The 24853-nt window shown below is 34.6% G+C and overlaps 1 protein-coding gene across 3 annotated transcripts in view; it reads left to right on the top strand.

The window, feature by feature from the left end:
* Grik2 (glutamate ionotropic receptor kainate type subunit 2) overlaps nt 1-24853 on the top strand; it is a 576711-nt gene that overhangs the window by 203659 nt on the left and 348199 nt on the right. For all 3 annotated transcript variants that reach the window (XM_057753255.1, XM_057753263.1, XM_057753270.1), the window contains exons 3-4: nt 4311-4478; nt 7538-7795. In XM_057753255.1, the coding sequence (XP_057609238.1) occupies nt 4311-4478; nt 7538-7795 (426 nt within the window). The remainder of the gene's footprint in view (nt 1-4310; nt 4479-7537; nt 7796-24853) is intronic.

The raw sequence follows: 24853 nt of genomic DNA, 5'->3' as shown, positions 1-24853 counted from the left end.
TTATCACTCTAGAATTTACCAAATATGATTTATGAGCTATTCAAGTAATTCTTTCTTAATGGACTACATGTTTATGAAATGTTACATACAACTCTAAATTTTCATTTGTGAATAAATATCCAAAGAAAATAATATAAGGAAGCCATATCAAAAAGAAAAGAGAACTGAAGCCTAAAGTCTAGAAGGCCTATAGAAAGAATAGTAAATTCCAAAATGTACATCCTCTATGGTAAGGAGAACTTCAAAATTTAGTAGAGAAGTGAGAATCTTTCTCTTTATATTATTTGTTATTGTTATGGAAAGGTCTCATTATGTAACCATGACAGTTCTTATTATTGGCATGGTATCCTTGTATAATCCTTATGACCTGGGGCTATCTAAATCAGGTTAAATTCAAATTTGCAGGAAAAAAAAAACTGTCTTCCTCTGCCTCCTGAGTACTAAGATGAATGTGTGCTGCTAAACAAGGCTTAGAGCATTAATCTTTTAGGTGTTCTCTAAAAAACAGATAAAGCTATTCACAAAATACTGGGCTTGTTACCCCCTTCTCTTCTTTAGTTGGGTAACAACAGGGAAACAGATCTTTTGTTTTTCACAGTTACAAATCAGTAATTGTTTTTTTATTCTTCAATATGTATAGCTGTGCAGAATGTGAGAAGGGTAGTGCATTGGTGTGTGAGTCTTGTTTTGAGAGGTTGAGATCATTCAGCACCATCACTGTATCTTCCTTTAGTACTCAGATAGGTGGTAGTCTTCTTTCTTACCATAACCTGAATCAAAATTATATTTATGCTTTTAAGATTTCTCTTGTGCTATAGCTAGCCCTGATTATATGTGTTAGTAGATCTTCAGGGTACTCATTCAGCTCTGCTTTCAGATATCCAAATAAAACCCATTAACACAATGAAGTTCCATTAATAATTCCATGGAGAAAGCAAGAATCCTGACAGTCTCACTGTAACATCTCTTCACCTTTGACCTAGCTGTGGAGTACATCTGGTTATCCATCTTCTGAAATGAAAAATGTCTTTGATAACTGACTAAAAAAAATCCCCATTTTCTAGTTAATGTTGAAAAGGCTAATGTAAATGTGAAACCCAGCCTTTCTGTATATCTGGTAGCTCTTTAATGTATTTTTTCTTGCATGTATTCCACCTAACATTGACTTTGTGATGGTTATATTGCCTAACAAGTACATCTGTCATTGTACAGATAGTATATCAAAAGAAGAACCAGTGGTTGATGTAAAATATATATTTTATGTAAGGTAAAACTATAACTGTATAATATATATATTGACCATTTCAATATGTTACACAGAAATTCCATTTTTTATGTTATTTGAGAATTTGTAAACTACTCCATGTTTCCAATTCCTTAATGACATTTTATTCATAGTAAACTTTGACAGTACTGTGCAGATGCAAGTCCTTTTTTACTTCTATGTGCAAAATCTTCAATATCTAATTACATCTTATTTGAACCATCTTATCACACAGTATAGGAAATTTTGTGTGTTTTGACTGAGTGAAGTTTTGAAGAACACTGCTGATTCATTGTGGAATAGACAATAGTTTGAAGCAAGCTATAGACAGATTATAACCTTGGCCCTGTGGCATTTTAGCTTGTGGTTTTGGCATTGGGAGCTCATTCTTGTTAAAATTTCCTACATCTTATTACTTTGAAGACTTAGTGAATTTCACCCTTTTCGAATACCTTCTCTTTTCAGTGCTTAGTATAAGCTAGGATTTCATGTTTAAAACAACTCTATCTAGTAGAATTTCTTAACATCATCCCACCTCAAAAAAACAAAACCAAAGCAAAACAAACTTAGATAGAGATTTTAAACAAGTGCCCAGATTGACACAGTGACAAGTGCAGAGCCAAAATGTAAATTGGTTTTGCCTTTACAGATTCTCTTCATAGCACCCTTGCCTTCAACATTTGCAAGGCCATGTTGTTTGGTTATGAATAACATTGGAAATGTAAATTCCTTTTATCCTTATGCTTAACTTAAGCCATGAATAATTTTATATACATTAAAATCCTATTTCTCCAGTTGATTGCTTTAGTAACTACAATATTTATTTGATTATTTTAAGCCAATATGACATCAAATTACAAATTTTCTTATTCTTCTTGAATGTAAATTTTTCTTATCCCTGTGTTCTCTCAGTTGTAATTCCTCCTAGTTAGAGTAGGTCTTACCATAGCATACTTCTTATTAAACTCGAGAGAATAGTTTGCTATCCATGGTACAAGGTGACATTTGGACATTAAATTAACTTTTGTAAGGGTATGAGTTACCAGCTTAGAAACTGATTCATTTAGGGAAGTTTGATTGGTGTAGATTGTTTTGAAAGTACATGGTGTGGGTGTTAAAGAAGTAAAAGACTTATATTCTTCATCTTTTCATGCACTCATTTCTCAACGACAGATGTTGTAGAGACTTCTTGTGTAGGTATGTCCCCTTTCATTGTGTTCACCAAGCCGACAATAAGGAAAAGATTCTGTGAAAGTCAAACATGTCAATTACTCAATTACACAAGAAGAGAAGGAAATTATACCAAAGAGGAGGAAGGCAGGACAAGAGTGAAGACATGAGGCAGGGCAACAAACACTGGGTTACTTACAGTTCTTTAGATCAGATAAGAGAGGAACTTTGCTTTGACAAAGCAGCATTCATGACTGTCATGTCTTCTGAAAGACACAGTTTAGCAAAATTAAAAGAACAAAGCTAGTTTGTCCAATTTCATAGAGGAAAATGATAAATTTTCATATCTTAATACTTTTGTGTTTTTATTCATGTAAATGTTTAAATATTAATATTATTTTTTTTACAAATTCATATGTTAATATGGTTAAAACTGAATAACATATCTGGGGGGCTTAGTCCTGAAGAAAACTATTTCCCTCCCTCAGTACCCTTTGACTGATTGGAACTCTTTATCTAGGTAGGGGTGGGGTCATATGAAATTTCCCCAGCAAAATTGGCACATCAATTGGCATTGTCATTTTGAAGATCTTATTCAAGTAATAATGTTGTTGAGACGTCATTCATGTAGATTTCTATCAAATCTTGTAGACACTATTTAGTAATGAACAACATGATTCTTTGGCTTTTCCAAACTCTTTCTTCTGCAATGTTCCCTGAGTCAGGTATGGATCTGTGTTGTACCAACTGGGGTAGTGCACCCTGAAATCATATACACTCTGTGCTTTGAACCCTTATATAATCTGTAGTAGCTTCTGTTTGCTACATAAAGGTTACTTTTTGAGGAGTAAGAGTTACAATTATCTTTGTACATATGCATAAGTATTTAGAATATAGTTTATTATATTGGTTTAGAAAAATAAGGAATAGCAGGTGCTCCCATAGAGTCTGTGACTGTTCCAGCCATAGGAAATTGGCTAGATTTCTAGTATCTAGCCTGAATTTTCAAATATTGAGTATGTTTTGACTCCAATTAGATATTTGTTGGCTATCCTAAGATGTAAATGGTACTATTTTACCATTGTAGATAATTTGCCAAGACAGTCACTGTAAATATAAACAATGGGCTAAAGAAGTGTGATATCTTACTTAATGAAAATAAATTTATTTCAATCTTCCCATGAAAAACATTATAGTCTGGAATTATTCAATATCAACAATTCTGTGTTAGTGTATAAAAACAGCGTATCATTTTCAGCTTATGTTTGTTGACTTAAAATAAGTAATTATCAAACATGAAAGAAAAAGGACCTTTAAACAATGATAAACCAGGTAGTGGTGGCACACACCTTTTATCCCAGCAATTGAGAGGCAGAGGCAGATGGATCTCTGTGAGTTTAAGGCCAGCCTGGTCTACAAGAGCTAGTTCCAGGGAAGACTCCAAAACTATAGGGAAATTCTTTCTTGAGAAACAAACCAACAAAAAAGTTAAATTATGCAAAAATTCTAAAATCTTTTTGTAATATATAATATCTAAGTGTTCATAAAAATAAGTACAGACTGGGTGGTGGTAGCACATTCCTTTACTCCGAGAATTTGGGAAGCAGTGACAAGTGGATCACTGTGAGCTTAAGGCCAGCCTGGTCTACAAAGTGATCTCCAGGGCAAAATCCAAAGCTAAAGGGAAATCCTGTCTAGAAAAATGAAAACAAACAAAAATAAATAAAAAAGAAAGAAAAGAAAAATAGTAAATACAACTCCCCTTGTAAAACAGATTATCACACACACACACACACACACTTACATATACATGTATAGTTGTTTCAAAACATTCAGACAATTTAATGTTTCTACAATTGTTCTCTTGCTTTGCTAGGTGGTATTTTTGAATATGTGGAGTCTGGCCCCATGGGAGCTGAAGAACTTGCATTCAGATTTGCTGTGAACACAATCAACAGGAACAGGACTCTGCTGCCCAATACCACTTTAACTTATGATACCCAGAAGATCAACCTCTATGACAGTTTTGAAGCATCTAAAAAAGGTAAAAAAAAGGTTTCTAGAATTCAGATTTCTAGGTGTGCTTAAGAGAATTCTTGGTTCCTTTATGTAATTAATAAGTTATTAAGAGCATTAATATGGAATGATTTGTCTTTAATATCTGCATGCATTTTATTAGAGAAAACGTTGATGTAGTTAGCTTTTACAAAAAAACAAAAAACACTAGTAAGTAAAATTAAATTTATTGTAGATATATTGTTCTTCTCTACTGATCTCTATGCCTTGCTATTAAAGTTTTTAAAAATTAACTGAAATAAATTCAATTCTAAAAGAATTCTTCTTGGGAACCCAGGTTAAATTCTCAGCACCTGAACTGCAATGAACAAGTATCTGTAACTTTAGTTCCAGAGGTCCTGACGTCCTCTTCTGGCTTCTGATGGCACTTGAATCATGTGGTATAGAGATTTACATGTGGACAAAAAAATACAAATAAAATAAAATCATTAAAGCAAATTTAAAAAAAAGAGCCATTATCCAGTCATATATTATGCAAACAGCAGTATCAGTAGTGAATCTGTTTGATGGGTACATATTTACATATTGTCACATAGATCATCTTTTCTTATATACATAGATGATATTATAAAAAGGCAGGTTCTATCTTTGGCACAGTTACCATTTATGAAATAGACATTGCCAGAGAGGACTAAAATAACCTTTATTGTCACTATATACTTTAAAATGTTGTTTACCTTTCTGTAATGCTAATATTGTTTCACTAGCTACCTCACATCTATGGAAACATATATAATTATTTGTAATTCTAATTTGATGAAATGTTCTTCTAAGCATATTAATATTAATGACTGTTGATAAGGTACAGTGCTGCTCAAGATAAAAGTCTCTTTCTTTTCCCAGATGCTAACCTGTGTTTTTCAAAGTCATATTCTGCTTGCCCTTTGAATTCATATCTTTGTGAATGCAAATTAGTTTCCACATTTCAGATCCATGTCATAACGATAAAAGATTTAAAAAGACTGGAGGGAAAAGGTTAGAGTTGACTGTAAAATGTTCTGTTTGTCACGACTAAGGCAAGCTAAGTCATTAATTGCAAGACAAGTGCATTTATTAGTAGCATAGCTCATGATTATTCCCATTAAAGGAAGAATAAACTCTGGGGCTAAGTAAAGCATTCAGACTGAATTTTATGGAGGAGAAAAATGCAGATAAAATATTAATAGATTTCTTCATGGTGACTTCAAAACTTGGGTGTAAAATTATAGACTCGGATTTTCCTGACAGCAAACAGAATATTATTAGGAAATGCCCTAGTACAATTCTTAGGTAATAAAGTCAACTGGTTTATAAAATGTTATAAGAAATGAATAGAGTAAGGGGCTGGAGAGATGGCTCAGAGGTTAAGAACACTGGCTGCTCTTCTCGAGGTCTTGAGTTCAATTCCCAGCAACCACATGGTGGCTCACAACCATCTATGAGATCTGGTGCCCTCTTCTGGTGGGCAGGCATACATACGGACAGAACATTGCATACATAATAAAGAAAGAAATGTACAGAGTAAACATCCATTAATAACTCATTTGTAATCTGGCCAAGATCTAGGAAAATTCAAATAAGTAACTTTCTTTGTCACATGTAAAAAGGGTTAATTCTATATTTTGCATCTTGTATATTGAGCTATTATTGCTTATGTTATAAAGAAATATATAAAGGAAAAGAGATCCAAAGTAGATTTTCAATCTGATAAACTTCCTACCCTACAAATGTACACAATGATCATGACATTAATGACTAACTTTAAAAGAATAACCAACTGAGACATTTAAAAGTATTTTAATCTTTTTAATCAAAAAAGAAATAAAATGTTAAATTTTGGATTTTTTTCTGATGCTTTTTTCTTATATATTTCATAAATTATACTACTAGGCTCAATTTGTGAATACTTTATAATTGTTTTATAACTGAATTACTAATTGATTCATACAATACTTTTAGTCTCTTTTTAGCTAGGCAGGTGGCACAATTCTACTATAGTCCTAACTCCTCTGGAGGCAAAAAACCATGCAGATGAGGCCAGCTTGGGTAGCAAAGGAAAACAAGTTCCCCAAAACTAAATAGATTATAAAAACAAAAACAAAACAAACACCCTGTGTTATTTAAAAGCATAGAAAGATTCCAAGTGTTTTCAGCTTTTATTGGATTTTGATTTGTCACAAAACAAGTGAAGGTGGTCATTCGTCTCTAAATATAGGAATTAAAATCCCATTTTGATTGTGATTTCAGAATTGGTCTTTCACTAACTTAGAGTTCTGGTCATTATTTGGAAAATCATAACCAGTATGTTCAAAATCAGATTATTTATGTAATATGGAATTCTTAAAGGAAGCATAAGCAAGTGACTTTTACAACTAAATTTTACCTAATTTTAAATGTGTCCATGCTTAGGTATTCATGCATCACACATTTTATGCTGAAAATATTCCTTTTATTTTTTCATTTCGCCACCATTCCTTGACATTGTTTATAGAGTTATTTGAAGTTTAGCTCCTACTAAATTGACTGAATAAACTTTCTTTTTTAAAAACTGAAAACATTCAGTCATAAGTTCATGAGGCCTCAGCCTAGATAATGACCTAACAATAGTCCATCGAGGAAGGCTGAGAGCAGGAGAAACTGTTCCCTGAGAATAGCATACCTATTGGCTATGCAATAGCAAATGGTCAACTCAGAAAATATACATAAAAGTAACATTATATCGATGGAACTGGTTTTACTTGTGTATTTAGGAACACATACACACCAATTAAAGAAAAAAAGGATATGAATTTAAAAGCTAAGGAGAGAAGGGGAATGTGGAAGAAGGTTTGGAGAGATAAGAGGGAAAGAAAGAATGATGTAATTATAACCTCATATATAAATACATATACAAATGTATATATGTATGTATATATAGATATGTGTTTCATGAAGTTCAGAGTTATACTTAAGAAAAAAGATCTTTACCAGGATGAATTTTTTAGAATTTAATAGCGGTTGACACCTTCCTTTCCCCTCCTTGTTAACAGACTTTTTTTTCCTCTTCAGCTTGTGATCAGCTGTCACTTGGGGTGGCTGCTATCTTTGGGCCTTCACATAGCTCATCAGCCAATGCAGTCCAGTCCATCTGTAATGCCCTGGGGGTTCCTCACATACAGACCCGCTGGAAGCACCAGGTGTCCGACAACAAGGATTCCTTCTATGTCAGTCTCTACCCAGACTTCTCTTCCCTTAGCCGAGCCATCTTGGATTTGGTGCAGTTTTTCAAGTGGAAAACAGTCACAGTTGTGTACGACGATAGCACTGGTAAGAGCAGCGGCCTCTGTGGCAGCACATTACATTCTGGAGTGCATCCCGGGTGCTTTCTGTTCTTCTGTGCTTTGTTTTCCTTTATTAGTTTAAATTTGTTGTTGTTTCTTAATTTATTATTATTTTTATTGTTGGGTTTATGTGGAAGTACTACAAGGTATTGGAGCCAAATATCAACACTTGCTCCAGAAAATAACAACCCAATCAAATACATTTTCTTTGTGTATATAAAATAAGCATCAAGAGTTTGAACCGTACATTGAAAATAAAGTTAATATGGTTATCATGTTAAATTATTATTAAAATGATTTTAATAATAAAGTTAGATTGAGTGGTTTCCTACTGCAAAGTTTCATGATACTCTCTCAACATCAATAAATTTACAATTTGACATAAAATTTTATCTGTTTTATGCAAATAATGTATATAGTGAGTAATAAAAATCCAAATCTTTAAGTATCTTTAAGTAGTATGTTGAAATTTAAACTTGTTTTCTAAAAGGTGGAACAAATGATAGTATCAAAATATTTAAGATTTTGGGGACTACTTCTGTGCAAAAACAATTAGAAACTTAGAAAATAGAATTACAAGTAGAATTTAATGAAAACTATTCATGCCACTGCTTAAAATATTTTAAGAAATATTTTCTCTATAGTGTTGTTTTAATGGCTATTAATAATGGTTGATTTTTATCTTACATTATTAATTTAAAACAAATCTCAAAGAACATCAGAAAATAAACAGTAAAATCAAACCTGTAGTTTTCTGCTGACAATTATTTTAGCTAAGTAATTGCTGTTTTTCATGGTAATTGATTTCATTTCAGGAAAAATTTTAGTATTCTAAATATTACTATAAATTAGATGCAAAAATTTTATTTTAGGTCTGTTTGCTATGCCTTCAAATTTACATTGAGATTGAAATTCACTTAAATTTAAGTTCTCCCCAAATATGGCAGGAATATGCTTTGTTACCATTTACTTTTTATGCTTGCCATGAACAAAACTTTGCATAGAAATTTATCTATTTTATAAGGAAATTATCAATGCAAATGGACAGCTAGAAACTCTGCTGGGAGAACAAAGAGTTTCAGGGTTCAAAGAACAATAAAAATAGTTTTAAACATATTTTCACTGAGCTAAGAAAGACCTAGCATTGTTAGAAGTTAATAATCTTTATATTGTTGAAAAATATAAAAACAATTATTATAATTTAGCTTATACATTTATCAATAAAATCTTTAAAATCAAAAGTAGTTTTAAGAGATCTTTTAGCATAAATTAGATTTATTGATATTATTATGATTTCTTTCCGAAATCATTTCCTTCATATAGTTGGTTAAACTCTCCTAGAAGGCTGCCTATTACCAGCGCTCCTGGGTTGGCATTATTTGAAATGCCTGGAGAATCTTCAGATACAAATTAGTCCACTCAAGTTTATGTTCATAGATAATCATATGCACACATATAGAAAGTGGATGAAGTCATTTCTCTAATCTCTCTCAATAAATTTGAGTATATGTTGCCTAAACAGCATACATAAATAATTTTACATGTATAAATGTTTATATATACATATATAATAGCATTCTAAATTTTGTATTATTTTCACAATGTTTATAATTAGAAAGGAGTTGGCAAAAGATTGCAGCGTAAATAGATATACCATGTTTCTTCATTTATGTGGAAATGTTCATCTTGAAGAAGTAAACAAACAATAAAATTTGTAATTAGTTAATATCTCTAATTGGTAAAAAGATTCATTCATAAGCCACACATTGGGGTGACATCTGTTGGGACCCAGCCTTGACTGAGATTAGCACATTCCAGGGTAGGAGCGTGAAGATTAGAATTATTAAGCAAAAGGAACAGAGATATAAGAGAAATAAAAGACAGAAACACAGAACAGCATCAGGATGGAAATTCAGTGAATACTGAACTGCCTACATTTATTTTCCACATGCTTATATACTTCACCCCAGAAGGGCAGGGGGGAGACAGCAGACTTCATTAACATAATATAAGAAATAGACCAAATATCCTGGAGGCACCTACTCCCTGGAAACTCCTGCCAAACTCCTTTGAAGGAGCAGGAATAGCAAGGTGGGCAGATTCACCTCTATATTCAAAATGCTAGTTAACCACAACCTAGGTCAGGATCCTTGTTTGTAGCCACACCTGCTGTCAATAACTCTGGAAGAGAAAAATATTAGCTCAAACTCTCTGAGCTTTAGTCAAGGGGGAGCAGGTTCACATCTGTGGGCCTCCACGGATTCACATGCAATTAGTGTTTCTAATCTACAAATAATATTCTTAATATTTCCATCACTAGTAAAAATTTAAATAAACAAATATATATAGTCAATTAAATACATTCCTGTAGAGATCTTGACCTTAAATTAAGTGTATTACATTTCAAATTTTTGTTTGATACTGTGTCTTGGCTGTAATCCAAACGTGTGTATGGATCATATTACCTCTAGTTTAAGATCAGCCTGGGATACAGAGCAAGTCCAAGTGATACATCCTGTGTGTGAAATCTTGTCTCAAAATCCACCTACTGCCCATAAGAGAAGATGCTTTTTTCACCTACTTTGGAAGTAGACATTTCATAACTATTTAATTTTATAAATTATATATATATTAATTTCAAAGAAATTATAGATTTAGAGAATAAGGATTCTTAAAAGCCTCAAAATAAAAATTATGTATTTATGCAACATTTAGTTCAACACATGTTGATTAGGCACCTGTTGGTTAGCAATGGCAGTTATAGGTATGATCCTATGCCAATTGAGGGGCAAAGATCCCACCCTCATGCTTCTATATGACATTTATGGATATTTGATTATTCAAATTTTGTATTATTTTAAATTAACTGGTTACATTGGTAACAGAATTTTTATTTTTTTTTTGAAGTTTAAAATTTTAGTTTTGAGAACTTGCTTTTCATTTTTTTATATATAGAAATGATTCATGGGTCAATAAAAAAGTCTTTTTGAAGTGTCTTCCTAAGTATATAGAATTTGCTGCATATAATTTGATGCCTCAAATTTCTACCAATAGAATTATTAAAAAAAAAACCTGTAAATTGCCCAAATCCAAGTAGAGTAGATTAGAATTTGAAGTTGTGGAAGAAATACAATTATAGTCAGGACTGTGGATTGAAAGGGGCTCCTATAGTCACACAAATAAAGATAAATAGTATTGATTTTATTCTGGACTGGTGTATAAATTGCTTATTGAAGGATACACATGTGCTGTTTTCATTTACATGTCCTTTTCTTCAGACCTATATGTTGCATATGCTATCTCCTATTTATATTCATTTCTACTTTGTTGTATTGTCCAGTTTGATACATAATAATTTCATCCAATTCTTGCTCCCACACCCAAAACAGATGGATGATACATGAGATGTATTTCTGGACTAGGATGACTTCCTAAAATGATGTTAGCAGGAGCTATTTATTTTTTATGATAATTAGCATTTGTTGTTGTCCTGGATGAATGCTTTTAAACACCACAAAAGTCTGTTATAGCTCTGAATGGTGTCCAAAAATGATGGAAACGAATTGGCTTCAGAAACAAAGCTGTGTTTCTGTCAGTCATTTTGGAACATATGATTCATTTTAAATATAAACTAAAAATAAATTGAATAGCTGTCAGCTTGTAAGCAATTCCAGGATAAATTGTGAATATTTGCTTTTAAATTCCTGTGTTTCATCTTTGTTTATAGATCAGCAGTCCATTAACAAAGAACTCTGATCTGGTAAGCAGAAGCCTAGAATTCTATCCCAGACTTGCTGCTAAATTACTGGAACACATTGGAAAAGAAGTAAGGGGATAGGAATGACTACAGATGAGCTATCATGCTTTAGATATTATGTAAATTCTGTCATAAATTATTTTCCTTAATCTTCAGAAACAATTCTCTGAGTCCCAAAGGAGACAGGTTATAATTTCATCTGGCCAGCTTCCTTGCTGGGCCTCCTGCCCAGCAGCAGCCTTAGAAACATGAATATCTCCCTCAATTCCTTCCTTACTTGGGGTTCACCGTCAAGTTCCAGTAGCCATTTGTTCACTGCTCCGACCTCTCATATCTACTGTCTTCCATGTTGTGCTATTTTAGGTCAAAAGACGTATCATCTTTCATGGTGTTTGTTACTAATCTTATGTGATCTAACTGAGTTCTCAATTTAGTTTCAATCTAATCAATTTTGTGTTGATAGTCTTGTCTCAACACGTCACTTAGATCTCTTCCTCGTTAGTATAGTGGTGAGTATCCCCGCCTGTCAACACGTCACTTAGAAGTTTGTTTTCTGCCTTTTTTAATTAAAATTTTTATTCATTTTTACATACCAACCACAGTTCCCCCTCCCTCCCATCCTCTTGCTTTCCCTCCCTCCACCCCTCCCTCCATCCATTCCTCAGAGAGAGGGTAAGTCCTCCTATGGGAAGTCAACTAAGACTGCCATCTCAAGTTGAGGCAGGAGCAAGTACACCCCCCACCCTGGCATCTAGAATACGCAAGGCATCCCACCATAAGCAATGGGCTCCAAAAAATCATTAGTCATGCACCGGGATAAGTCCTGCTCCTACTGCCAGGGGTCCCACAAACAAGCCAAGCCACACAATTGTCACCCACATTTGCAGGGCCTAGTTTGGTCCCATTTAAGCCCCCCAGCTGTCAATCCAGAATCCGTGAGCTCTCACTAGTTCAGGTCAGCTGTGTGTTTCCCCATTGTGATATTGACCCCTCCTAGCTCATGTAGTCTCTCCTTCCTCTTTTTTCCTGGACTCCTGGAGATTGGCACAGTGTTTAGCTGTTAATCTTCTTCTATTAGTTACTGAATGAAGGTTCTGTATTGACAATTAGGATGGTCACCAGTCTGAATACAGAAGAAAGCTGGTTCAGACACCCTCTACATTATTAATAGGAGTTTTAGCTAGGTTCATTCTTGTGGATTCCTGGGAATTTCCCCAGTACCAGATTTCTCACTAATCCCATAATGGCTCCCTCTATCAACATATTCCTTTCATTGCTCTCCTTCTTTATTCCTCCCCAACTGGGCCATCCAATTCTCATCTCCCATCTCCTCCCCTACCCAGTTTACCCAGGAAATATTATCTATTTCCCTGTCCTAGTGTGATCCATATATCCTCTTGTTGTGGACTGCAGACTGGTTATCCTTCGTTTTACATATAATATCCACTTATGAGTGAGTACAGAATATTTTTAGTAACGAAATTCTGGTTGGTGCTCCCTTTACTGACTTCTTGACTCTAAAATGTCACCAAAACATTTAACAAGTTCTGCAAGTAACCTTGGTTCTGAATCTCTCTTGTCATTTGAATTTAAATATTTCACTTAACTTTTGATAGTTTACAATGGAACCATTAAAAAATTCTTCAGTTGCTAGATATATTGTTCTGTTCAGATGGAAAGCTCTAATTCTAGCCAACTCCTGACCATAGGATACACACACCTGTGTGTGCACAGTTTTACAAACAGACTGCCTGGCTTTACTGCCCTCAAAGAAAGGCTTATCTGGTCCCTTTTTCAACACCTGAAAGATTTTCCTAATTTATCTTAAAAGCACCGTAGTAACTCTCACTGTGTGTTGGTTTTCCTGGCTCTATTTATCATGGATAAATCTTCATCTAAATAGAATAGACTCTAAGTCTTAAAAGCTTCTAAAATAGCTCAACTCAAAGATGTATCTTAGTGATAATTTATGGTCTGAAGACATGAAGACTTTCTTGTGTAAATTGCTCAGAAAAAAAGTGGACTTCAGTGAGTTAGATAATCTTCCCAAAGTCAAATATAGTTAGTAACTTAGAAATGCCTACTGAATATTAATAGATCAGTAAAAGGTTTGAGGTACACATAATTTCTTCCACAACTTCAAAATAAAATTAATGTGAATTGCATTTATGTGCATTTCAATCATAATTAAATGTGTATCTATTTATTCAAACAATCATAGATAGACTTTTCTATAAATCACTTGGGTCAGAGAGCACAAGATTACGGATAAAACTATGCCTCTGAGAGCTGAGGCAAAGGACATGGAGGAGATTCAATGACCACAGTACCTTCTTAGTTCGACAAGCTCAGAGAAAGGCAAGACAATCTAATATGTATGAGGGCTCAGCAGCAGAGCTCAGAGATTCTTGGGAAGGGCTGAGGAAACTCTGCAGTTCTGTTTTCTCCCTCACTAATAGAGTAGGGGAAAGTAAAAGCATCCCAGCTGGAAAAAAAAAAAAAAAAACAAAAAAAAAAACGGCAAGGTGTCATGAAAATGTATAGATGCCCAAGCAAGCCAGGTTGTTAGGGACTGCAGGCACTTCATTGTGAGAGATTTGGGGGAAAGTAAGATGACGGAAAATGCATACAAAAGGCTAATAAAGATAGATAACCAGGAGCTTCTGATGTACTGTTCTGCTTATCCTTATCTGACTTCTCTGTCCTAATCCTTCTATATGGTTATAACAGTGAGGTTTGTATGATATAAATGTACCTTTCAAACCACAACTGAGTGTTTCATAGATGACCATCTAATTTCTGATTATGTCCCAAGAAAGGGAGCTAGAGCAGAAGGATCTAGAAACAGAAACTGATGTGGGTGCTATGATCTTTGGTTTAATAAAGCTGATAATGGCACTGCTGTATAGTCTTCAGTAAGTTGTTTGTCCTTTGAAATCATGAGTCTGGGGATTTCTTAGTTGAAGATCGTGTATACTCCATAGAATTGTTGACATGACTCATGAAATATGGAAGTGCCTCACTGAACATATATAGTAGATGCTTAGAAACTTGTAGCAACTGAGAAACTATGTGTTACGCACTGTGTGAAGAAGAAAATGTTACTGCTACCATTTTCGTTATAGAAAGTCTATATGCAGTAATTTGGCAAGTTACAGAAGAATGTAGATCTTGGATATAGACCTAATCAGTCAGTTCTGGAACTCAACACCCACTGTGCTGAATAATGTTATAACATGAGATTTGGATTTACTTTTGTTTCCTTTAAAATTCCTTTAAAATAATGACAAAAAGTCATTATTTTAGTAAGGTTATGGTACAATCAGAACTATCTATAGTAAAGATTTTCTAGTTGCATTGTCAATAATGTATTAGGGATACTGAATTATATATGGGAATAGGTTGAAAAGAAATAAAATAATTTCAGATTGGTAAAAGGAAAGTGTTTCACTTAAAATGGACTTTATAATAAGACAACAGAGTAGAGATTTTTAATACTTAAAGCAAACAAACTCCAGAGTTACTGAGCAGACTGGGTATGAAGGGATGAAGAAGTATTAAAGCAATAACTGTATCTGTCTAAAACAGTAGAAAATTAAATGAGTGGAAGAAGAGAGGCTTAAGAGAAGAGGTCTAAGTACTTTTGGGAGAGGGTTGAAGGAAGTGGAGAGGCAAAGAGGGAAGCAAAGAAAAATGTAGAACTCAATAAAATAATAAAAAATCAATTAAAAAGACTTATTTGCTTTTTTATTAAGGGACCTTAAAATCTTTAAATTTTTCAGTATTTCTAAAAAATGTCACACTGTAAGACAAATATAAAATCTTTTATATATAAAATACATACTTTTCTAAAGAATTGTAAAGAGGTTTTATAGAAGCCTCAGTGATGATTAAGTAAGACAAAGATACTGGGAAGAACAATAATTCTAGCAATGATAGGAAGACAATGACTGTTTCTCTAAAACTTAGCTTTCCCAGATTTAAACACATTGAAAAGGATAAATATATCCTGCATCATATCTTTAAGATATTAACAAAGAATTACTGTGAGCATATAGAAATCCCACTGACTTCTACTTTCTGTATGGATGTCTTTGAAGTATGATAAAATAAGAATTATAACTTGTCAAAGTAGGGCATTTTCACAGTATAAGAGAGACCAGAGCTCTGCTAGTGAGTGGACAGTCATGAAAATGAATTGAAATGAGAATGCCTAAAAAGAGGAATATAAATTTGTGTAGTTAGGGATTGAAAGTCAATCCCTATTTTAGGATTTCAAATACTTGACAACTTAAGCTTTAATTCATTTCTATGATATAATCATCAAGGAGAAAGACGCCCAAGAACTTTCTGTTAAGCAAAAATCAATATTTTAGTATTAATTTGGGTGGAGTACATTTATACACTTTGATATATATATATGTGTGTGTGTGTGTGTGTGTGTGTTTATACCTTAAGGTATTTTAGGTTAGTTTGATAAAAGTCAATTAATAGAGGAGAATGTTTTTTGTTTTATCTAAACCCTACACTTAAATGGTATATAATACCATAAATGGATTTAATAGAATACATTAATTTAAGAATATATATTCCTAGAAGATACTAATTTGAATAATATAGCAATTTTTGCATTGTGAACCAGAATCAAATAATTTTAGGGAGTGGGGTAATTTAGGTCTAAGATGATTATATGTTGTACATTTTAAACACAAACCTATAATTGCTGTATTCTATAATTCCAAATTCAAATACAATTAGCAGTTACAAGTTCAACCTAATTATTTGGATATAGTTGATTACATAGTCTGACATAGTACGGTTTACTCTGTTGGTTATGTTTGAACTTGGGTTTCTTTTTAATTCCAATTTTAAAAGCACAAAATTACTTACTATTTCCTAGGGTCTAATTACATGGTATTATTTTAGATATATTTATAGGATAAAATCTTTAAATTTTTCAGTATTTCTAAAAAATGTCACACTGTAAGACAAATATAAAATCTTTTATATATAAAATACATACTTTTCTAAAGAATTGTAAAGAGGTTTTATAGAAGCCTCAGTGATGATTAAGTAAGACAAAGATACTGGGAAGAACAATAATTCTAGCAATGATAGGAAGACAATGACTGTTTCTCTAAAACTTAGCTTTCCCAGATTTAAACACATTGAAAAGGATAAATTGCTTCCTTCCCCTTTCTTTGTGTCCTGGTTTGTTTCCCTCTCTGTACAGCCCAATAGGAAGATAAGAACTTTAATGATCTCAATGATGCAATTCACAGGTTCTTTAGATTGTTGGATATAAAACTGAAACTCTCCAGCTTCGCCTGGGGGACTTCGCACTTTCCTTCTCATGTCTCATTCTCAGTCACTGATACTCAATTTTTTTACTCTTTTTGTTTGTTTTCTCAGAAAACCGATTTTTTTATTGATTTTGTTGAGCTATACATTTTTCTGCTATCTTTGTTTTGTTTTGTTTTGATTTGATTTGTTACCATACAAATAATTATAAAATATCTATTCTGTGTCAGCATTGTTTTTGATTGAGTAGACAGAAAACAAAACAAAACAAACAAACATGCCAATGGAGTTTCTAACACACATTAATATCTATATATGTATACATATATATATATACATATGTCATATTGTCATAAATATATGTAGAATATATAGTATATATTCTCCACTACTCACCATCATAAGTACTATAATAAAGAAGAGAGTAAAAACATACAGGGAATGCAAGTAAAATATCTCTTGAAACACTAGGAAGGTGACATGTGAACTAAGACTTTAATAAACTCTGGATGTTTATTCTAGAACAAACATGAGAATGTCTGAAGTAGAACTTTCAAATAATAGCAGTGAATGAAACAAGAGAAGGAACGAGAATGATAGTTTTTAGATGAGGTGTTTATTTCATATGGGAAGAAAACTTTTGGGAAAATCTAACTTCTGTGAGATATTTTGTGATATGCTTCATTTTATTTTTAATTGAAATTAGATTCTTCCTTCATTTGAACATCCCAACCACAGTTTCCCTTCCCTGCACTCCTCCTGGTTGCTCCCACTTCTCTCTTTCCCTTATCCACTCCCCCTTTCCCTGTTCTGTTTTCCTTCAGAACACAGGAGTTTTTCAAGAGACATCAACCAAAAATACAAAAGAAGGTAATAATAAAGCAAGCGAAAGTCCTCATATCAACTTTGGGCAAGCAACCCAATTGGAGGAAAAGAGCACTAAGTGTAGGCAAAAGAGTCAGAGATGTCCCAGCTCCTCCTGTTGGGGATCCCATTAAGCTGAGAGCCTTAATGTAGACACAGAGGACCTCATGTGGACCCATGGAGGCCTGAACTTGATTATGTGAGCCCCATTTAGATGATTCTGTGGGTCATCCTCCACTCTCAGTTTCTGATAACTACCATCTGTTCCTGTTCACTCGTCTAGGTTTTTGGAAACTACCTTCTCACTTTCCTTTCTCTTAAAGCAACTTCCTTAGCTTTCTAAGTGGTCCCACTCTAAGTTATCTCATGTGTCACTTGTCTCTCCATGCCTGGCTTTGTTTACTTATATATTATATTGTGCAGATACGTCTAAGCCACACATGGTAGAAATTAGTTCTCTGCTGGATTATCCCTATACATATACAAAGATAAATATTATGCAACTACATACACACATGCATTACACTTTTAAAAAATTACTCTTTGAGAATTTCACACATTGTAATTCAATCATGTTATTTTTATTTTCCATCTCAAAAATATGTCTGCTCACTCAATACCTATCCAACTTTGTGCCCTCTTGTTGTAAAACTGTGTTCAGTGGGTTCTGTCCTTACTCTCTAAGGTATGTGACCATCTATCTCCTGGAGTGTGTTAGGCCTACTAGAATCCACACATTAAAGAAAGTGAACTCTCCTTTCCTGTAAGCTATCAAATACTAGTATTACCTAATCTGGGGGTAGGATTTTTGACTGTGTTAGCTTGCATAGGTCTGTGCATGCTGTCATGGTCTCTATATTGCATTTTCTTTGCCATTGATGTACATTTAGGCTATACTCATACTTTGACTATTGTGAACTATGCAGAACTAAGCGTGGCAGTTTAGTTTTTAACAAATACCCAGTAATGATATTGTTGTATCACATAATAATTTTATTTAATTTTTTATTCTTTGCTTTTCTTTTGAGATTATAACATAATTACTTTCTGGGAATTTTAAGATAATATAATTTTCCTCTCCTTCCTTCAATATACTTCCTCCAATATACTCCTCTTTCAAATTCATGGCCTGATTTTCATATATTATATATTAAACACACACATGTATATATATATATACACACACAATATATATATAGTACATGTACATATATATTTTCAAGAGTTTCTTGTTATGACTGTTCAGTATAACTTTGAAAGATTATTCTATCTCAGCCTACAAAGTACCAGGACAGTAGGAGTTTGCCATGGCTTCTAGCTTTTTAGTTCTACTTTTAGGTTTTTGTTTTTTTTTTTTTTTTCCTTTTATTTATTTTTTATTCTTTTTTAATTAAAAATTTCCACCTGCTCCCCGTTTCCCATTTCCCTCCCCTCCTCCCAAATATTGCCCCCTCCCCCCACTCCCCTCCCCCTATCCCCACTCCTCTTCTCCTCCCCCCACACCATTCCCCCTCCCTCTCGATACTGAAGAGCAGTCCAAATTCTCTGCCCTGCGGGAAGACGAAGGTCTTCTATCTACGTCCAGGAAGGTGAGCTTCTAAACAGGCTAAGCTCCCACAAAGCCAGTTCATGTATTAGGATTGAAACCTAGTGCCATTGTCCTTGGCTTCTCATCAGTCTTCATTGACCGCCATGCTCAGAGAGTCCGGAATCAACCCATGCTTATTCAGTCCCAGACCAGCTGGCCTTGGTGGGCTCCTAATAAATCAGTTCCACTGTCACAGTGGGTGGGTGCATCCCTCGTGGTCCTGATTTTTTGCTCTTGTTCTCCCTCCTTCTGCTCCTCATTTGGACCTTAAGAGCTCAGACCGTTGCTCCAAATTGAGAATCTGTCTCTACCTCGATCCATCGCCAGATGAAGGTTCTAAGGTGATATGCAAGATATTCATCAGTATAGGATAGGGTCATTTCAGGTTCCCTCTCCTTAGTTGCCCAAGGTACCAGCTGGGGACATATTCCTGGACACCTGCGAACCCCTCTAGAGTCAAGTCTCTTGCCAACCCTAAGATGGCTCCCTTAGATAGGATATATACTTCGCTGCTCCCGTATCCATCCTTCCCATATCCCAACCATCCCAATCCCCCGAGCTCCTCCCATCCTCCCCTTCTCATATTTCTCATCCCATTTCCCCTTTGCCCCATGCCACCTCACCCGCAAGTTCCCAGTTTTTGCCCTGCAATCTTGTCTACTTCCCCCTCTCCAAGCGGATTTCTTTGGGTTCACTTTCTTATTTAACTTCTATAGGATCACACCTTATATGCTTAATGTCTTTTATTTATGGCTAGAAACCGATTATGAGTGAGTACATCCCATGTTCCTCTTTTTGGGTCTGGGATACCTCACTCAGGATAGTGTTTTCTATTTCCATCCATTTGCACGCAAAATTCGAGAAGTCATTGTTTTTTACTGCTGAGTAGTACTCTAATATGTATATATTCCACACTTTCTTCATCCATTCCTCCATTGAAGGGCATCTAGGTTGTTTCCAGGTTTTGGCTATTACAAACAATGCTGCTATGAACATAGTTGAACAGATACTTTTGTCATTTGATGTGGCATCTCTTGGGTATATTCCCAATAGTGGTATTACTGGATCTTGGGGTAGGTTGATCCCAAATTTCCTGAGAAATCGCCACACTGATTTCCAAAGTGGTTGCACAAGTTTGCATTCCCACCAGCAATGAATGAGTGTGCCTCTTTCTCCACAACCTCTCCAGCAAAGGCTATCATTGGTGTTTTTGATTTTAGCCATTCTGACAGGTGTAAGATGGTATCTCAAAGTTGTTTTAATTTGCATTTCCCTTATCGCTAAGGAGGTTGAGCATGACCTTAGGTGTCTTTTGGCCATTTGAATTTCTTCTGTTGAGAATTCTCTGTTCAGATCAGTGCCCCATTTTTTTATTGGGTTCATTAGCATTTTAAAGTTTAGTTTCTTGAGTTCTTTATATATTTTGGTGATCAGACCTTTGTCTGTTGCAGGGTTGGTGAAGATCTTCTCCCAGTCAGTGGGTTGCCTTTTTGTCTTAGTGACAGTGTCCTTTGCTTTACAGAAGCTACTCAGTTTCAGGAGGTCCCATTTATTCAATGTTGCCCTTAATGTCTGTGCTGCTGGGGATAAACGTAGGAAGTGATCTCCTGTACCCATATGTTGTAGAGTACTTCCAACTTTTTCTTCTATCAGGTTCAGTGTGTTCAGACTAATATTGAGGTCTTTAATCCATTTGGACTTGAGTTTTGTGCATGGTGATAGATATGGATCTATTTTCATTCTTCTACACGTTGACAACCAGTTCTGCCAGCACCATTTGTTGAAGATGCTCTCTTTTTTCCATTGAATACTTTTAGCTCCTTTATCAAAAATTAGGTGTTCATAAGTTTGTGGGTTGAAATCAGGGTCTTCTACTCGGTTCCATTGATCAACTTCTCTGTTTTTATGCCAATACCAAGCTGTTTTCAATACTGAGGCTCTGTAATAGAGTTTGAGGTCAGGGATGGTAATGCCTCCAGATGATCCTTTATTATATAAGATTGTTTTGGCTATCCTGGGTTTTTTGTTTCTCCATATAAAGTTGATTATTGTCCTCTCAAGATCTGTGAAGAATTTTGATGGGATTTTAATGGGGATTGCATTGAATCTATAAATTGCCCTTGGTAGAATTGCCATTTTTACTATGTTGATCCTCCCTATCCAAGAGCAAGGGAGATCCTTCCATTTTCTGGTATCCTCCTCAATTTCTTTCTTCATTGACTTAAAGTTCTTGTCAAATAGATCCTTTACTTCCTTGGTTAGGGTTACCCCAAGATATTTTATGTTATTTGTGGCTATCGTGAAGGGTGATGCTTCTCTGATTTCCATCTCTGCTTCCTTATCCTTTGTGTATAGGAGGGCAACTGATTTTTTGGAATTGATCTTGTATCCTGCAACGCTACTAAAGGTGTTTATCAGCTGAAGGAGTTCTTTGCTGGAGTTTTTGGGGTCGCTTATGTACACTATCATATCGTCTGCAAATAATGAAAGTTTAACTTCTTCCTTTCCGATTTGAATCCCTTTGATCCCCTTATGTTGTCTTATTGCTATTGCTAGAATTTCAAGCACTATATTAAAGAGGTATGGAGAGAGTGGACAACCTTGTCGTGTTCCTGATTTTAGTGGAATAGCTTTGAGTTTCTCTCCATTTAATTTGATGTTAGCTGACGGCTTGCTATAAATAGCTTTTATTATAGTTAGGAACGACCCTTGTATTCCTAATCTCTCTAAGACCTTTATCATAAAGGGATGTTGAATTTTGTCAAATGCTTTTTCCGCATCTAATGAAATGATCATATGGTTTTTTTCTTTCAGATTATTTATATGATGGATTACATTGATAGATTTTCGTATGTTGAACCAGCCCTGCATCTCTGGGATGAAGCCTACTTGATCATAATGGATAATTTTTCTAATGTGTTCTTGGATTCGGTTTGCCAGTATTTTATTGAGTATTTTTGCGTCGATGTTCATGAGTGAGATTGGCCTGTAGTTCTCTTTCTTGGTTGTGTCTTTGTGTGGTTTTGGTATCAGAGTAACTTCAGCTTCATAAAAGGAATTTGGCAATGACTTCTCTGTTTCAATATTGTGAAATACATTAAGGAGTATAGGTATTAGGTCTTCTTGGAAGTTCTGGTAGAATTCTGCATTAAAGCCGTCTGGACCTGGGCTTTTTTTGGTGGGAAGGTTTTTTATAACAACTTCTAATTCTTCGCGACTAACAGGTCTATTTAGATTGTTCACCTGGTTCTGGTTTAACTTTGGTATATGGTACTTATCTAAAAAAGTGTCCATTTCTTTTACATTTTCCAATTTTGTGGCATACAGGTTTTTGTAGTAAGATCTAATGATTCTCTGAATTTCGTCTGTGTCTGTGGTTATGTCTCCCTTTTCGTTTCTGATTTTGTTAATTTGCGTATTCTCTCTCCGCCGTTTGATTAGTTTGGATAGGGGTTTATCAATCTTATTGATTTTCTCCAAGAACCAACTTTTTGTTTCATTGATTCTTTGGATTGTTTTCTGTGTTTCTATTTTGTTGATTTCAGCCCTCAATTTGATTATTTCCAGTCTTCTACTTCTCCTAGGTGAGTCTGCTTCTTTTCTTTCTAAAGCTTTAAGGTGGGCTATTAGGTCTCCAATGTGTGCTTTCTCCGTTTTCTTTATGTGGGCACTTAATGCTATGAACTTTCCTCTTAGCACTGCTTTCATAGTGTCCCATAGGTTTGAGTATGTTGAGTCTTCGTTTTCATTGAATTCAAGAAAGACTTTAATTTCTTTCTTTATTTCTTCCTTGATCCAGGTGTGGTTCAGTAGTTGACTGTCCAATTTCCATGAGTTCATAGGTTTTCTGGGGATAGCATTGTTGTTGAATTCTAACTTTAATCCATGGTGATCTGATAAGACACAGGTGGTTACCGATATTTTTTTGTAACTGTGTAAGTTTGCTTTGTTACCGAGTATGTGGTCTATTTTCGAGAAGGTTCCATGAGCTGCAGAGAAGAAGGTATATTCTTTCTTATTTGAGTGGAATGTTCTATAGATGTCTGTTAAGTCCATTTGATTCATTACCTCCCTTAATCCTCTTATTTCTCTGTTAGGTTTCTGTCTGATTGACCTGTCCATTGGTGAGAGAGGAGTGTTGAAATCTCCTACTATTAGTGTGTGTGGTTTGATGACTGCCTTGAGTTTTAGTAACGTTTCTTTTACATAAGTGGGTGCTTTTATATTAGGGGCATAGATATTCAGGATTGAGACTTCATCCTGGTGAATTGTTCCTGTTATGAGTAAAAAATGTCCATCTCCATCTCTTTTGATTGATTTTAGTTTGAAGTCAACTTTCTTAGAAATTAGTATGGCCACACCTGCTTGTTTCTTAGGTCCGTTTGCTTGATAAACCTTTTCCCAGCCCTTTACTTTGAGTAGATGTCTGTCTTTGTGGTTGAGGTGTGTTTCTTGTAAGCAACAGAATGTTGGATCCTGTTTTCGTATCCAATCTCTTAGCCTGTGCCTCTTTATAGGTGAGTTGAGTCCATTGATATTAAGTGATATTAATGACCAGTGGTTGTTAACTCCGGTCATTTTTCCTTTCTTTCTTTCTTTCCTTCTTTTGGTAGTAGAGTTTGTGTGTTTCCCTTCTTCAAGTTGTGCTGGTGAAGGGTCATTAGATGTCTGGGTTATTGTGGGCATTGTTGGACTCCTTGGTTTGTGATTTTCCTTCAATTACTTTCTGAAGGGCTGGATTTGTGGCTACGTATTGTTTAAATTTGTTTTTATCCTGGAAAATTTTGTTTTCTCCATTTATAGTGAATGAAAGCTTGGCTGGGTATAGTAGTCTGGGCTTGCATCCATGGTCTCGTAGTTTCTGCAGTATATCTATCCAGGACCTTCTGGCTTTCATGGTTTCCATAGAGAAATCAGGTGTAAGTCTGATAGGTTTACCTTTATAGGTAACTTGACCTTTTTCCTTTGCAGCTCTTAATATTCTTTCTTTATTCTGTATGTTTTGTGTTTTGATTATTATATGACGAGGAGATGTTTTTTTTTGATCCAGTCGATTTGGTGTTCTGTATGCTTCTTGGACCTTCAAAGGAATATCTTTCTTAAGGTTGGGAAAGTTTTCTTCTATAATTTTATTAAATATATTTTCTGGACCATTGAGCTGTAGATCTTCTCCTTCTTCTATCCCTATTATTCTTAGGTTTGGTCTTTTTATTGTGTCCCAGATTTCCTGAATGTTTTGTGATGAGAATTTGTTGGTTATGCTGTTTTCTTTGATGAGAGTGTTTATTTTCTCTATGGTATCTTCAGTGTCTGAGATTCTTTCTTCTATCTCTTGTAATCTGTTGGTGGTACTTGTAGTTCCTGTTCGTTTATTCAAATTTTCCATCTCCATCCTTCCCTCGGTTTGTGTTTTCTTTATTACTTCCACTTCATTCTTCAAGTCTTGAACCGTTTCCCTTACCTGTTTGATTACTTTTTCTTGTTTCTCTTGGTTTTCTTGGGTATCTTTGAGAGATTTATTCATTTCCTCTACC

This window comes from Chionomys nivalis, chromosome 2 (genome assembly GCF_950005125.1).
Source record: "Chionomys nivalis chromosome 2, mChiNiv1.1, whole genome shotgun sequence".
In the NCBI taxonomy this organism is placed as follows: domain Eukaryota; kingdom Metazoa; phylum Chordata; class Mammalia; order Rodentia; family Cricetidae; genus Chionomys; species Chionomys nivalis.
The sequence above is the reverse complement of the archived record's forward strand: the minus strand, read 5'-3'. Positions and strand labels throughout refer to the sequence as shown.